Source organism: Astatotilapia calliptera, chromosome 23, assembly GCF_900246225.1.
Source record: "Astatotilapia calliptera chromosome 23, fAstCal1.2, whole genome shotgun sequence".
Lineage (NCBI taxonomy): Eukaryota > Metazoa > Chordata > Actinopteri > Cichliformes > Cichlidae > Astatotilapia > Astatotilapia calliptera.
The window spans coordinates 8,832,680-8,846,863 of record NC_039323.1 but is presented as its reverse complement, the minus strand read 5'-3'; the positions used below and the strand labels follow the sequence as shown (position 1 = coordinate 8,846,863).

Here is a 14,184-nt window from a genome sequence, read left to right as displayed (position 1 = left end):
ACGTAGGTTTTTTTTTTTTTTTTTAAGTGATTGAAGTGGAGGACAAGATCACTGGGTCACTGGGAAAGTCCCATGAGAAAATCCAGTGTTGTAAGACTAAAATGGAAAAGCAGAGACATGGACTGTGACATGTTGTTACAGACACAAGCTTAAGAGAGCAGAGCGATAATCAAAAGCAGGGACATCTCAACACCCAATCTGACCTGTCAGCCACTTTAGTTTGATATGTGGCAGACAATAATATTCCACTGCTGCAAATCCCTACTATTACTACTGTTTACAAGATGCAATATAAATGCCACTGTATTTAAGATTGCGTCAGTATGGCCTGGAGGCCTCGCCACTAAAGAGCAGACGGTGCACAGCACGAGCTTCGCGGAGAGCGTGGGCCTCAGCGTGGCCGGGCGGCTCAGGCCATGCCCTGCATGCCCATGTGGTGAACCAAACTCCAGAGGGAAAGCCAGTTAACCCGGCCACATGTGATCTGAGAATCCTCACTAACCATGCTCCCCTCGAAGCATGTCAGGAGCTCAGAGACACCCTGCAAGTTTATATTTATGTGCAGGGGAGCTAAAATGTAACTAAACACAAATACCTGGAATTAGTTAATAGTTTTTAAAAAAATGCACATGAGCTAAAATGTGAAGTTTACTGCAGCATACTGCAACATTTGTATGATTTCAGGAAGCCAAAGGCACATGTGGCAAGATTTACCAAGTTTGAATAAGACACACAGCTCTCCCGCTTCAGTACGATTCTCACAGTCATATCCTGGGATACCAGATAGCCTCTGCACAAGGACAGATGTGAGAAAGAGTCCCTACATCCACAGAGAGAAACCATCAGAGGCACTCTTTAGTGTGTGGTTTTACAGATCAGGCAAGTGGTGACTGTGGCTTCAGAAAGGGAAAAAAAAAAGCCTTAATTAGCCTTCACTCCCAGCAGACTGCCAACCTAAGAATAGGGGATAGATTAACAACGAGAACTGAACACTTTTAATCAACTCTCAAAGCCTCTTTTTCCTTGTACCCACCCCCACCTTAATGTCAACAATCTACAAACACATAATTACAAAGAGTAGAGGAAATGGATGTTTCATAGGTGATGAGGTTTTATACATTTTAAAATACAAAGGTGTGAAGTGACAATTCACAGTCTCAGAATAAACTGCTGGAAAATGGGCATTAATCAAATGGGGAGTAATTGAAGGAGCAAATGGAAGTAGATGGAAAAAACAGAAAAGAAGTGCACTTTTATTGAAATGCATGAAGTTCTGGTTTGAACAATGATTTAAAAAAGAACAATGTAAACACATATTTTAAGGCACAAAACCCTTGGGACATTTATATGAAACCATACTCTACAAATCATTACCAGAATCAACAGAAACAGTACTTTGCATTTTTTATTTGCCCCAGATTTGGGAAACATTTGTCCAGAATCTGTGACACAGGTATGCTAACAGGCTTTAAGCACCGCTGGTTTTCATACAACAAGGTGTGGGAAACGAAGGAACTGCTCAACCCATTCCTCAAGGTAAAGATGAAGGTCACACCCAACACATTCATCCAAAAACAGATTTCAAGAAAGATGCAATAGCAATATGTTTACAGCTATTGTGTAAAAACTATTTAGGACCTATTTCAGATTTTCTAGGCATTTTCAGAACTCATAATGCTATAGCATGCTTCTAAAAAGTACAGTACATCTGAACAGGTTTGGACCTGTGCCTTGTATTTTCATCTTTACATATAATCTTCCATTTAAATCAGTAAAACATGAAGTGAATGAATGAATTTTTTGTGTTTATTAATTTAAATAAGACTTCTGGCCTGTGCTCTGTGTTGCTATAGGAACCATAAAGCTCAATAGAAAGTCTGCATAAAAAACAACTGACATGGACATCTTGACACCAATCATTGTCCTGTTTTAAGGCCTGTAATTCACCATTATGGCTACTAGAGTTTGTTATTTTTTGGAGCCAAAAACGACAATATTTGGGTGAAAGACTAAAGTGTTAAGTTGACATTCAAATCCATAGATTATGGATATCGATAAATTAATAAACTACTAGATTTTACTCACCAAAAGTGAAATACACTTCTCTGCCACAGACCAGGCTGTGAAATTTGTCAGATAAATGTATTCAAATACTCAAAACAGCACCAACACCACAAATATGGTCAGAATCTAGTTTAGTGGCTCCATTTAGCTAAACAATTTTAGCCGAGGCCTGCAGTTTTTGTCACTTCGCTGGCTTTATTTTTCTGCCCTTGAGACCCATGCTTTGTTTTGCCTCCTGAACAAAAGGGTTTAGCCTCCCAACAGGAAAATATGTAGAAAGTGTACAGATAAAACTAAAGTGCACAGAAAAGTTTTTGGTCACAACTTGTCTTCATCATTTGGCAACTGGCCACAACTGTACAGTAAGGTATTCAGAGAACAGTGGAATGGGTCATGTTGTGGCAGTATGTACAGTAACACTGGTTAGAGTTCAGAAAGACCGGAGCAGACACAGAGGCTCCGGAGGCAGATCAAACATATCTGGGATTCTGTTTGTTCAGATCTCCAAAAACAATATGGAAACAGTATGACCGAAAGAAAGTACAAATACACAGTCAATGTTTCAATTTTGAAATACTCGCCTTAATCTTTTCCATGTCCTACATGCATGTATCATTATTAGCAACATTTCTGCTATCTTTCTATCTGCATATCATCTTAGAGCACAAGACTTAAGTTTATCTGAAGAATAAGATCTCGTTTTTAGCCAGTGCTTCCTTAATTGGCTCTAACTCTCCGTTTCCCCGTGGACATTCTCCATATGGACTTTGAGGTAGTCGTTCCTGGTGAACTTCTTGTGGCACAGCTGGCACTCTGCCATCGGTCGGTTGGGGTTGTGCGTCAGCTTGTGCCTGCTGAGCATCTTCTTCAAGCTGAATGAAAGGTCGCAGACCTACAGAAAACAACAAATAGAGGATTATAGGAGTCATAATTACACTATTTAAACACACTTTATTTAAATCTGGCAATATCTGCTCACTGTAGAGCCTCGGTGCAACAAAAATGGGACACGCACTTGGCAACAGAAACGTCTCTTTTCTCCACACTGGTAGCAGGGGGAGGGGGGATGCACGCAACTTAACATCCATCTTAAATGAGGCATTTTACACTGTACAAATGACTTCAGGGCCCTCTATCAATCAGGATAATCCGCCAATGGCTGGCGTTCAGCTGCAGTTTAACATACAGCTTGGAGAATCGCAGCATGTGTCCTCCTCGCTCCATCTGCGAAGAACGTCAGCGCTATGAATTACATTCAGAAAATCTCACAGACAGCTTACATCTGTGGGTGAACGGCAAATATAGAAGCTATGAATGAAAACAGCAGAACCATCACATGATACCATTCCAATAGTTTATCAGGTGGACTTCCACATTTTCATTGATGCGCTATCATGTTGTCATTTATGTTGCTCCAGCAATCTATAAATCTGCTGCTGTGTCAGGAAAAATATTTTCAATTTTGCAAAGTGAAAGAAGGACAGCAGCTGATGAGAGCGAGAGAGAGAGAGGGGCCTCCACTTCTCATGGTATCCCAGATGTTGCTTGATGCTTCGACAACATTTTAATGCTGGTTTGACAGACGCTGCATTCAGAACCCCTCCAGCTCGTCTGGAAAATGTTCCTGGGACTGTGTGATCTCTTTGTCTGACTCAAAATCCACCCCAAAATAAAATCCACATGTTATTTCTATTATTTCTAATAGTTTATATGTTGAATTATTTCTTCCAAAGCTGGGAAAAAGGATCCAGATGAACGCTTGATGTTGCCGAGAGACACGTTCCAGTGATGCTTCACCGGAGATGAATGGGATACTGATTGTGTGTCCTCAAACGACAACTGTAGATGATTCTCAGTGAATATGGGCGCATATGCTGTTTTAGAATTCAATGATCTTGTGGATAGAGGATTAGTGGCGTGTTAAAGCTCAAATGATAATTTAGGAATCCAGACTGGTGCTTTAAGCTTTGTTTGAATAAGACATGCTTGGAATCTACAGTTACGAGCTTAAAGTACTCTGCGTGACTTCAGCGTCCACATCAAAAGTCAACAAAAACGGGATAACAGAAGTTGCATCAGTTTGAAATCTTCTGAGCTTTTGCCTTGAAGACTTTCAGCACAGGGAAAATCCATGCGAGTCGTATTATTATCATAGTTTTGGTTTTGTAGCAGTTTTAGTCAGTGTCTCTTTTTAGTTAGATCACTCACCTTATTTCTTAGTGTTGAGCTTTTTCCTGTATTTCCTGTGATTGTGTTGTTTTATTTTCTTTATACATAGCATAAGTTTGCTCAATATTTGCTTCAACTTGAGCCCAATGGTAGCATTTTTAGGGTCTACTGTAACAGGCCATGTTTTTGTTGAACTTTAGGCTAAAATAAATTTGCATAAGAAATAAACATTCATATTTCACAAGACTAGAATGATTTAAATATGCATTATCAACTCCACATGGAAAACTAGTGTAAGCAACATGAAAACATGCCATGGTTTATCTTTATTATATAATGCAGGTTACTAATTCTTACTGTTTCTCATTTCATATCCCTGTAGCCATTTTTGGCAGGTGGGGGTCAGACAGGCCTCTGCCGCTGACCACCACCAAATTCACCCAGGATACAGCCAGCTTAAATGACTTAGTGGTCAAATATCCAACCAAAATTCTGCCAGAAGTTTGTTAATGGCTAACAAAACTGTCTTGCTAAAGGGCATTTAACCAAATATTAGGGGGGATGTATGTATATATTGCAGTGTCTATCTATACTTTTGACCCTGTGTGGATTAATTAAAATCCCCAATAAATTCAAATTTGTTTTTTAGTAATTAAAAATATATGCTGTATAATCATTCCACCCTGGAGAAAGCACAGTTCAAAGAAGTCATTAAAAGCCCCAAATTAACATGACATTCAGGCTCGTGATGAGTGTATGGAAACTTCAGACCACAACTGTGGATGGATGGATGAATGATTTGCTGACGCTTGCTGAAGCAGTGACGCAACCCCTTTGTTTCTCTGCCGTGGCTGTCACATGATCCTACTGATATGTCTCTGTCACCTAATCCTCTTACTGTTTTATGTATGTTTATATTTATGTACCAAGTTGCTGCACTTTTTAATACATCAATGTCATATTGATGGCTCCATTGTGAAGGTAATATGAAGGTAATGAAAGCAAAGAAAATAGGGAGTTAAGGGAGTTGTCACATGGGAAAATGGACCTGCTTGATGAGTCGGTGAAGATTTGTGTCATGATTTCGCTTTCAGAGTTACATTCCTAATTTTGAAAAAAGGCATTTTCAGCTCCTGTTTGTTGTGTACTGACGAATAAACAAGAAACAGTAACTGCTTTTCATACTGAAATCCCTTGAAAACCTCACAATTATTAGGCAAGTTTTAAATAACATCTCTTTTTCTGTGATTTCAAAGAGACTTATGTATATTTATTCACGATAGACATGAGAGATAATGATGTTCTTGGAAAGTGTTAGTCACACTAAACCAAAAAAATATGTGTAGCATCTGTGTGTACAGATTGGACTGTTATGACTAGCAGAAGCGGCTTACATGAATGAGTGTCTCTGTGACCAGGTCAAATCAACAGAAAAAGCTCCAACAAAATAACTTTCTTTTCAAAGTCTGCAAACCGTTGCTTGGGAATAAAAAAGCAATCGCAATGTTAATAATGTTTAAAGGTGTCCTGCAACCCAGACCCCTGTATTGTTTAGCCAGCACCATAGTTCGGCGAGTTCAACTTCCAGGACAGTTGTGGCTTTATAAATGAAAAACAGAAAACACAAAATTGGACAAAAACAAAAGCAGGGAGAAAATTTTTCCAAACACTAAAAACAAATTCTGTCGCGTGTTCTCTCCTCAATCTCTGAGAATAATTATTACTCCTGCAGCATTATAAGCAGAGAGTAATTTCTCCCTCTGATCCTCTAAATGTGTTTATGTGAATCAGCCCACTGGGCCCCTCTAAAGAAGAAAGATCGCTATCTGCCTCTAACTGAGCCCCAACTCTTCCACACATCTGGCCCTATGCCAGCAAAACAAGAAAGAACAGACAGTGGTTGATGGTACGGAGGACCAAAACCGCCAAATTTTTTTAAAAAGACCAATAAATTGTTTAAAATGTAATTAAATTAAGAATTAGATATGACATAAATTGATATTTCTGGTTTAACTTGTTTTTTGGGAAAATAAATGTTGTAATAACTCCCCCATTTATTTTCTTTTTGAGTAAATTTCCTTTGTATTTATTTTTATTAATTTTCCATTTCTGTTGTGATGCTCGCATCAGTCAACCAATAGACACAAAGTTGAAATAAATGATGAATAATTAGTTGAATTTATTTTTCTTTTAATTCTTTAGGCACATTTATAGCTATAATTAATTTACTGAGTCAATTTATATATTTTAGGCAGTTGCAGTGTTCCACAGAGCTGCGCACTCACATCACATTGAAAAGGCTTCTCTCCTGTGTGAGTCCTCATGTGCTCGTCCAGTCCTCGTTTCTGACTGAAGGCCTTGTTGCACTCGCTGCATTTATACGGCTTCTCCTGCAGTGAAAAACACACAAAAGCACAAATTTAAAGAGGGCACTTTGTCTGTCAGTGTACAGCAGAAATATACATTAAACAATAATTCACCAGCTTTGGTCACATATGGACAAAATCTGGAGGGAAAAGTGTAATGACAGACATATGTACAAACAGGCATGCACAGCACAGTGGAAAACACAATAAGATGTGGAAACACATACATTCACCTTCACGCACTGATGTTTTCTCACTTCACACCACAGCGGTCTCCCTGTGCGTTTATGAAGATATGAAATGAAAGATTGTACAGTGCCTGCAGTAGAGAGGAAATGAGCACCATAGAGGCCATCAAAAACACATGGATTCCTCAAAAGAGAAAGGAAAACAAAGGAGAGAAAATCTCTTTGAACGCGTATCAGTGCACTGGCACTCTGGGGCTGTAGAATATCACTCCTGCGTCTCCACACCTCATCGGTTTACCGAAGAACATTTCCTCTATGCCTTTCGGAGGCCTGTCTCACTGTCAGTCAAAGCTGCTATATCACAGTGGGTGTGTTCACAAAAATCTCCCAAGTATGCCTGTGTGTGTATGTACAGTCGAACGGTAGGCGTGTGCTCCCCACTTCGAGGGGAAACGGCGGTGACACCTAAAAGACTTGAAGAGAAGTAAGACGCATGTAGATAGCGAGGAGCTGTTTCCCAGTGTCACTCTTTGGAAAGCTGTTTTTGACGAGTCTGGCTGATAGCAGCGACTCTACCCATTTAAAGCTTAGTTGTCATGGGAACAGGGTGAATGCAGGAAGTTAGGGTCCTGGGAAAGGCACTATCATGTGGGCGGGGCAAGGAGCGCCCAATGACACAGGACACAAAAGGAGGTAAAGATCAGGTCCACTGCATGAGCGGCTTTAAGTATGCAACAGTTTGTGTGAATGTGACTGAATAAAAGGGACGATAAAGCTGGATCTGTGTGTGTGTGTGTGTGTGTGTGTGTGTGTGTGTGTGTGTGTGTGTGTGTGTGTGTGTGTGTGTGTGTGTGTGGGCGAGAGACCGCCGTCTCAAGGAAACAAACTCTGTCTTGATCAGTGTGATGCAAATTTCCACTTAAACCTGCAGCCATAACAAGTTCACTTCTTTTTCCATCAGGGGAGGAGGGTTCTTCTATGAAAGACTGAAAAGGTCAGTGTTCAAAGGTCCCGAAACACATGGATGGACTTAGGTGATGTGGTGTACCCAGAATGCATCACTACGACCCCGGTAACATTGAACATCTGTACCTGGTGGCCTTCACTGTTCAGCAGCTGTTCCCCCTTTGACATCTGACCTGGCCATTCTTCTGGATCTGACCACTCTCCAAAAATGTGCACATCTATACATGCAAGGATGGAGTCTCGTTTAATTACTCCGACAGAGCACATCTTCTCGTATGACATTTGAAAAGCTGGTATTTGTAAAGCAGCATGCCAACGGCACGTTGTTGTACTCTATTAGGCTTCAGGCTCCAACCAGATATCAACAAACAGCCCATTGTAGGTTTGAATGGTTTTCAGACATGCTAGCAGCACGGCTCCAGGCTGTGTCAGTCTGCCAGTCTGTCTGCTTGGTTGTTTTTTTCCTCTCCTTTGATCGAGAACGGAATATCTTAACAAATACTGGATGGAGTGCCGTGTTCTTTTGTGCAAACATGCGCTGTCCTTTTTTGTCTAGAACCACAACAAGATTGTATTATTGTGGTTCACAGTGAAATGCCAAAAACAAGAAATTTCACCCAGGTTTTTATGATATTATGGCTTTAATCAATATTAGTCGGTCCAAAAAATTTGCAAAGGTGCAGTGTCAGCTTTGAGTTAATGTGCAAAAACTGACTTGATTAAGATGTTGCCCAGAAAACAAGGAGAAACTGAATGTATTCAACATCGTTCATTTTGTGGTTTAACTTAAAATTGTTTTAATTATAAAGGTGGTGACATTATCAAAATGACAAGCATAGCTCTAGCTTTTTCTTGATCTCTACTAGAGTAGCTTTGCATGATTAATTATTAAAGTTATTCTTTATTTATCTTTTGAATGGAAGATGAATCCGAAAGATAAATAATTCAGAACCAGGACACGCTGGAGAAATTATATCTCTTAGCTGGCTTGAGAGTGCCTGAGTGTAGCTCCTGGATGAGCTGGAGGAGATGTCCAAGGAGAGAAAGGTTGAGACCGGCACTGTTAGTGGATGGATGAATGCGTGTATGAATGAATGACTAATTGAGCTTGATGCACCCACTCAGGTCATCCGCTATCTTAAACAAACAGTTTTAACTCAACTCCATTTAATTTTATTCATTTTTAATTCTATCTATTTTTTTAATGTACTGTATTTCTCACATTAATTAACTGTACATTTACAGACCTCACTTTTTGAAACTTGGCCATGTTTAGTATGAGCATCCACACTGGCACAATACATATTAACAGAAACTAAAGAAAGGCATAATAGATCACCTCTGAGACTCACGCATGAATCAGGTAAAGCTTTTGCCTTTTGGGAAAAAGTGAAAGGGGCTAATTTCATGAGTAAACCTTAGTGTGACACATTAGTCTTATTAAACTTACATATAAAGCATTAGCATTTAGAAAATAGGAAACTGGGGAATTGGAAATTCTATTCCATATGGCTGAAAGATGACTGGCTAGTGTTTCTGTAACCACAGAACAAACAGCCATATCAGTTTTCATTGAAGATCAAAATTGTTTTAAAAATCCTTTAACTTCCAAAATATCGTCATCAGACGTGTTCCATTTTGGTTTGCAGATGATGTGGTTTGCGGTATAAACACAAATCACACAATCTCCAGTCACATCCATCTCACATCATCTGTACATTAACAGTGAGCTGCAGCTCTTTCAGCCAAATGACATTAATTTTTCTCAACAGTGACTTCATCTGCCTCTGCTGTGTGTAACTGTTCAGCCCATTTCTCCGAGCGCTGTGAGCGAAGGCAGATCTGGGACGCTGGGAACAAAACATCAGTCAGTTTAATCAGCTGCACGCTACAAAATCATACCTGCATGTTCTTACGGAGTCACAGCAACCTGGGCAGGTTACCTTCATTATCGGCACAGTGTAACAGAGCGATGTGCTCTGGACAGCATTAAAGAAGAACAAATCTTTGAAATTAACTATGCTGACAGGCTTCGATTGTCACAGTCAGAGTTGTATAAACTGATGATGGAAGTCTATGATGAAACGCATATTAGGTCTCATTCGTCAAAAGTGACACTAACGCACACATCCAGATGGTTACAAAGAGCGCATGGAAAGTGTCGCTTTGGCAGAGAACTTTAGTGGGTTGAGAAATGACGCAGGAAAATGAGCCGTGTCCCAGCACAGGAAATGACCTCATGACATTTAGAGGGAAGCCTACCTTTTCTTTTCTCCATCCCAAACATGGCCTCATTTTGCAATTACATGTTCACACCATAAAACAAATGCTTGTTATGAATTTTCTACATCCTCAAACAGCTGTGTCTGTTTATAATGAAGTAAAAAAAAAAAATCTCTGAATGTGTTCAAAGCAAAGTGCAAGCATTATTTTTCCAATTCTCTCTCCTGTCTTCACTACACCACTGCTGCCTTTTTATCCATAGGCCTTACTGGACAAATTATGAAACTGGTGGTTATTGCCTTATAATTAAATTTACTGGGAAAGTCACATATGTTAGACACGGAGTTCTCACACTATCTTGCATTAGGCAAGGTGTGTGAGAGTTAATTCATTCTTCATGCAAACGCTGCACTTTACACAGTGGTACACAAAAGAAAAACCCAAAGTGTGCGCTCAAGGTAACCGTGGAACAGAGCCGGCATCCCATTCACTCTTTCTGTGTCTGCACCTATTCACTGTCTTATCATCCTTTATCTAATCCGTCTGAATTATGCATGGCAGGTCAAATGTCTATTAAGCAGACATCACATATGCTGATCTATTTACTTTTTGAGGTCAAAAAGAATAGTACCAGCCACCTGGTTGGCGTGTTAATAATATCAGTGAACCTAAAAAAAACCTCACAGACAGACAAGCAAAGATTATGTCTTCTGGAGAATGGCAAACCACTGACAGAGGTGTAATTATGCGTTAACTGGCAGCAGACAATGGCCTGACAAAGGCTACGTTCACACTGCAGGCGAAAGCGCATCAAATCCGATTTTTTTGATCCTATGCGACCCATATCCGATCATGGTGTGACAGTGTGAACGGCACAAATCCGATATTTTCAAATCCGATCTGGGTCACTTTCGTATGCGGTACTGAATCCGATACATATCCGATGTTTTAGAAAGCGACCGCTGTTTGAATGGTTATGTCGCATTAAATCCATCTTTTACGTCACTGACACAAGACAGATGCTAATTATCAGCGCCGGAGAAGACATCGTGAACGCTTCCTGGCCATCCCGTGTAGATGTTAGTGAAACTGTTGGGAAGACAACGTGAACATTTTATTTGTACTGTATAATCTGCAGATTCTGACAGAAATCACCAACTATCCTTTGAAGCACCGCTCCTCTCTAAAACAGCAATAAGGATAATTATTAGGTTATTTACATTATTATGTAAATAACAAAATAACTTAAAGCAAAAATTGGGAAACGTAAAGTCCAAAGTCTTTATATTAACAGCCATCAGTTAAATAATACTGTTTGCTCTGGGTCTAAACAGAGCGCGTTGTGAGTGACGTCTTCTTTTGCGCATGCGGGCCGCTTTGAGCGTTCACACTAGAGCGCGTTTGCTGTCGCATTTTATTTGTAGCGTGAACAAGCAGACAGAAAAAAATCGGATTTGATCAAAAAAATCGGAATTGAGCATTAAGACCTGCAGTGTGAACGTAGCCAAAATCTAGCAAAGAAAGAATGTTAAGGTGTCTGATGGCCGGACGTGGAGCCACACAACTCTGAAGTTGGGCAAAAGATTTGCTCTGGGATGTAGCACTAAAATATACAGCAAGTGCTAACTAGGCCAACCAAGTGCAGCTTTTTCTAGGAAATTTTTCTCTGGGCAACTTTGAGACAAACGACCACTGTTTCAAAACTACAGTGGAACCCCGACTTACGAAATTAAATCGTTCCCGAGGGTCTTTTGTAAGTCGAAGCACCCATCGCTCCTTTTGAGTGAACGATAGGCTATAGGCTAATTGCTAACTGCAACAACAATACTTCGTTCAAGTGGAACAGCGAAGCGCAAGTACGAAAGCCAAGGGGTTGTCACATGATTCGGAAGGCATTCTGGGCTCAGCCAATCAGAGCCAGCGGATTTCGTTACGTGGGCATTTTGCCGTAACACGGGCAGAAATATTGCTGTTAAGTGCCTTCGTAACTTGAATTTTTCATTAAATGGAAATGGGGTATTCATAAGTCGGGGTTCCACTGTATCACTAAATATAGACGGTATAAAAGGTAGGCATAGAGATGGTGGCTTCTCAGAATTAACATTCGGTTGCTGCCATGTTGGTTTTATTTTGTTTTGGACTTAAGTTACCTTATAGGCTAGAATGCTAATTTATCATTTACCGCTAGCTAACTTGGTTAGCAAGCTGCATTCATCAACTATGCAGGTACAACTCACACGCACACATATCAACTACTTGATAACAGGCTGATAAAACTGCACAATCTAGGGTGACCAGATCCTACAAACTAAAATGTTCGTCAAACCCTGTTTGTGTGGGACAAAGTTGGACACGTCAACAAGGCTGAAAGAGTCTGAAATGTTCATATCTAACCTAAAAAAACCAATAAGTTGTCCATTTTACCAGACAGTCCAAATATATTATTGCTGCTTTTCTGTTTAATAACACTTTTGGGTTTCAGTTTGAAAGTATCCATAGACTGACACACCTTTTTTGAGCCATATCTAAGAATTGTATCCAATTATGACACACATATGCCGAGTCTCCTCACACAGTGCTTTCCCTTGTGTAAAACTGAAAAATAACTTGTTGTTTCCATGATATTCAACAAAATCTGCACAGCTTTTTTGGTTATTTGGACATTTCCTTGGTGGCATTAGACAGACTAACTTTCTGACTATAATAAAAGTACTGGCAGTCTGTAGTACCCCTCAGCCTCCTAGTAGATGCACCTATAGTATAAACTTCCAAATTCAAGGTCACTTCCTTCTCGAGATGCTGCATTCACAAGATTTTGAGGAGACTTTGTATCTGACCTTAAAGTTGAGTTCATTGAGATTCAAACATGTCTAACATTTTTAGCTGATACACCTAAGGTATCAATTTAAAACTTCTATGTTGTTTTTTGCCCAACAGGGTGACAGCTGAGGGGTAAAAAGCTTTCCCTTTATAGGTAAATAGGTTATCTTATTGTATATTTTTATTCTATTTTATTCTACTGTATATAGTATATTATTTTATTCTATTCTGTACAGCTGTGTACTGTATTTATTCTTATTGTATTCTAATTTTTGCGTCATAACTTTTGCACTGTCCACTTCCTGCTGTGACAAAACAAATTTCCCACGTGTGGGACTAATAAAGGTTATCTTATCTTATCTTAAAAGCCAGACTTTAGAAAAGTGCATGTGCTATAGAATGTCCCACATTTGAGAAAATTGGGGGGGGATTGTCTCAAAATGTGGGATGGGACATATAAAGAAGGACATCTTTTGTTTGTGCCAGCCATAAATTAGTCATAAAAATACTACAAAAGGCAAAACAATACACGCAAACAAGGTAAAGGTCTGGAAACCGCTCTTTGGGCATCGCCATAATTCATCCACAACAGTCAGCTTTTGTCTGTGACAGCCAAGAGTATAACAGCTTCATTTCGTGTACAATGGTTAGTATTAACGAACAATACAAAACTAGGAAAGACAGGAAAGAAAAATTCAGTAAGAAATGGAAAAACTTACACGAGTGTGTGTGCGGATGTGCATCTTCAGGCCATCGTTCTTGCTAAATGCTTTGTCACAGTAAGGACACTGATATGGGCGCTCACCTAGGAAAGGAACACCATAATACATCATATATGTATATGAATTTGATATGGCATCACAGAGGAGTAAACAGTTTTTGAAACTCGTACGTATATCAGTAAGGCATCACTTGTAAAGAACCCCACAAAGAAAATATGAAAGAACACGTATGCTGCTCACTTTAAGGCTAGCGCTAGCAGCACAGAGGTCGGGAGATACAGCTACCATCAGTGCAAGAACTAGTGCAGTTAGTTCTTGCACATGCAAATAAATGGCATGAAAGTAACTACTTTGTGTACAGCCTTTAATTGGGACCATCAAACATGTGACTAATCTGGCCCAGTGGATGGCTTTGGAAACTGTGAAAACTACAGTGGAGTCATCAGATATCGACAGGTTCATTTGCCTAACTTGTGATTGATTTTAGCTGACAGGAGTAGAGTAGCACCAGGTGTTGTCTTCTCATGCTGTAGCTCATGTGCGTCTAGGTTAAATATGCTGTTTATTTGAAGCTCTTCTGCATACCTTGATTGTAACATGTGGTTATTTCAGTTGCTGTTGCCTGGCTATTAGCTAAAAGCAGTCTAACCATTCTTCCTCTGACCT

The 14,184-nt window shown here is 39.8% G+C and overlaps 1 protein-coding gene across 2 annotated transcripts in view; it reads right to left on the bottom strand.

Annotated features, from left to right (window-relative positions):
• Nucleotides 1–1,184: 1,184 nt before the first annotated feature.
• prdm5 (PR domain containing 5) overlaps nucleotides 1,185–14,184 on the bottom strand; it is a 47,674-nt gene continuing 34,674 nt past the window's right edge. Inside the window, exons 14-16 of one of the 2 annotated variants that reach the window (XM_026159323.1) lie at nucleotides 13,516–13,601; nucleotides 6,519–6,623; nucleotides 1,185–2,956 (exon numbers count right to left, since the gene is read on the bottom strand). In XM_026159323.1, coding sequence (XP_026015108.1) covers nucleotides 2,792–2,956; nucleotides 6,519–6,623; nucleotides 13,516–13,601 — 356 coding nt within the window. In that variant the 3' untranslated portion in view covers nucleotides 1,185–2,791. Of the gene's footprint in view, nucleotides 2,957–6,518; nucleotides 6,624–13,515; nucleotides 13,602–14,184 lie in introns of those variants that run through there. The other variant, XM_026159325.1, reaches the window with a different exon arrangement.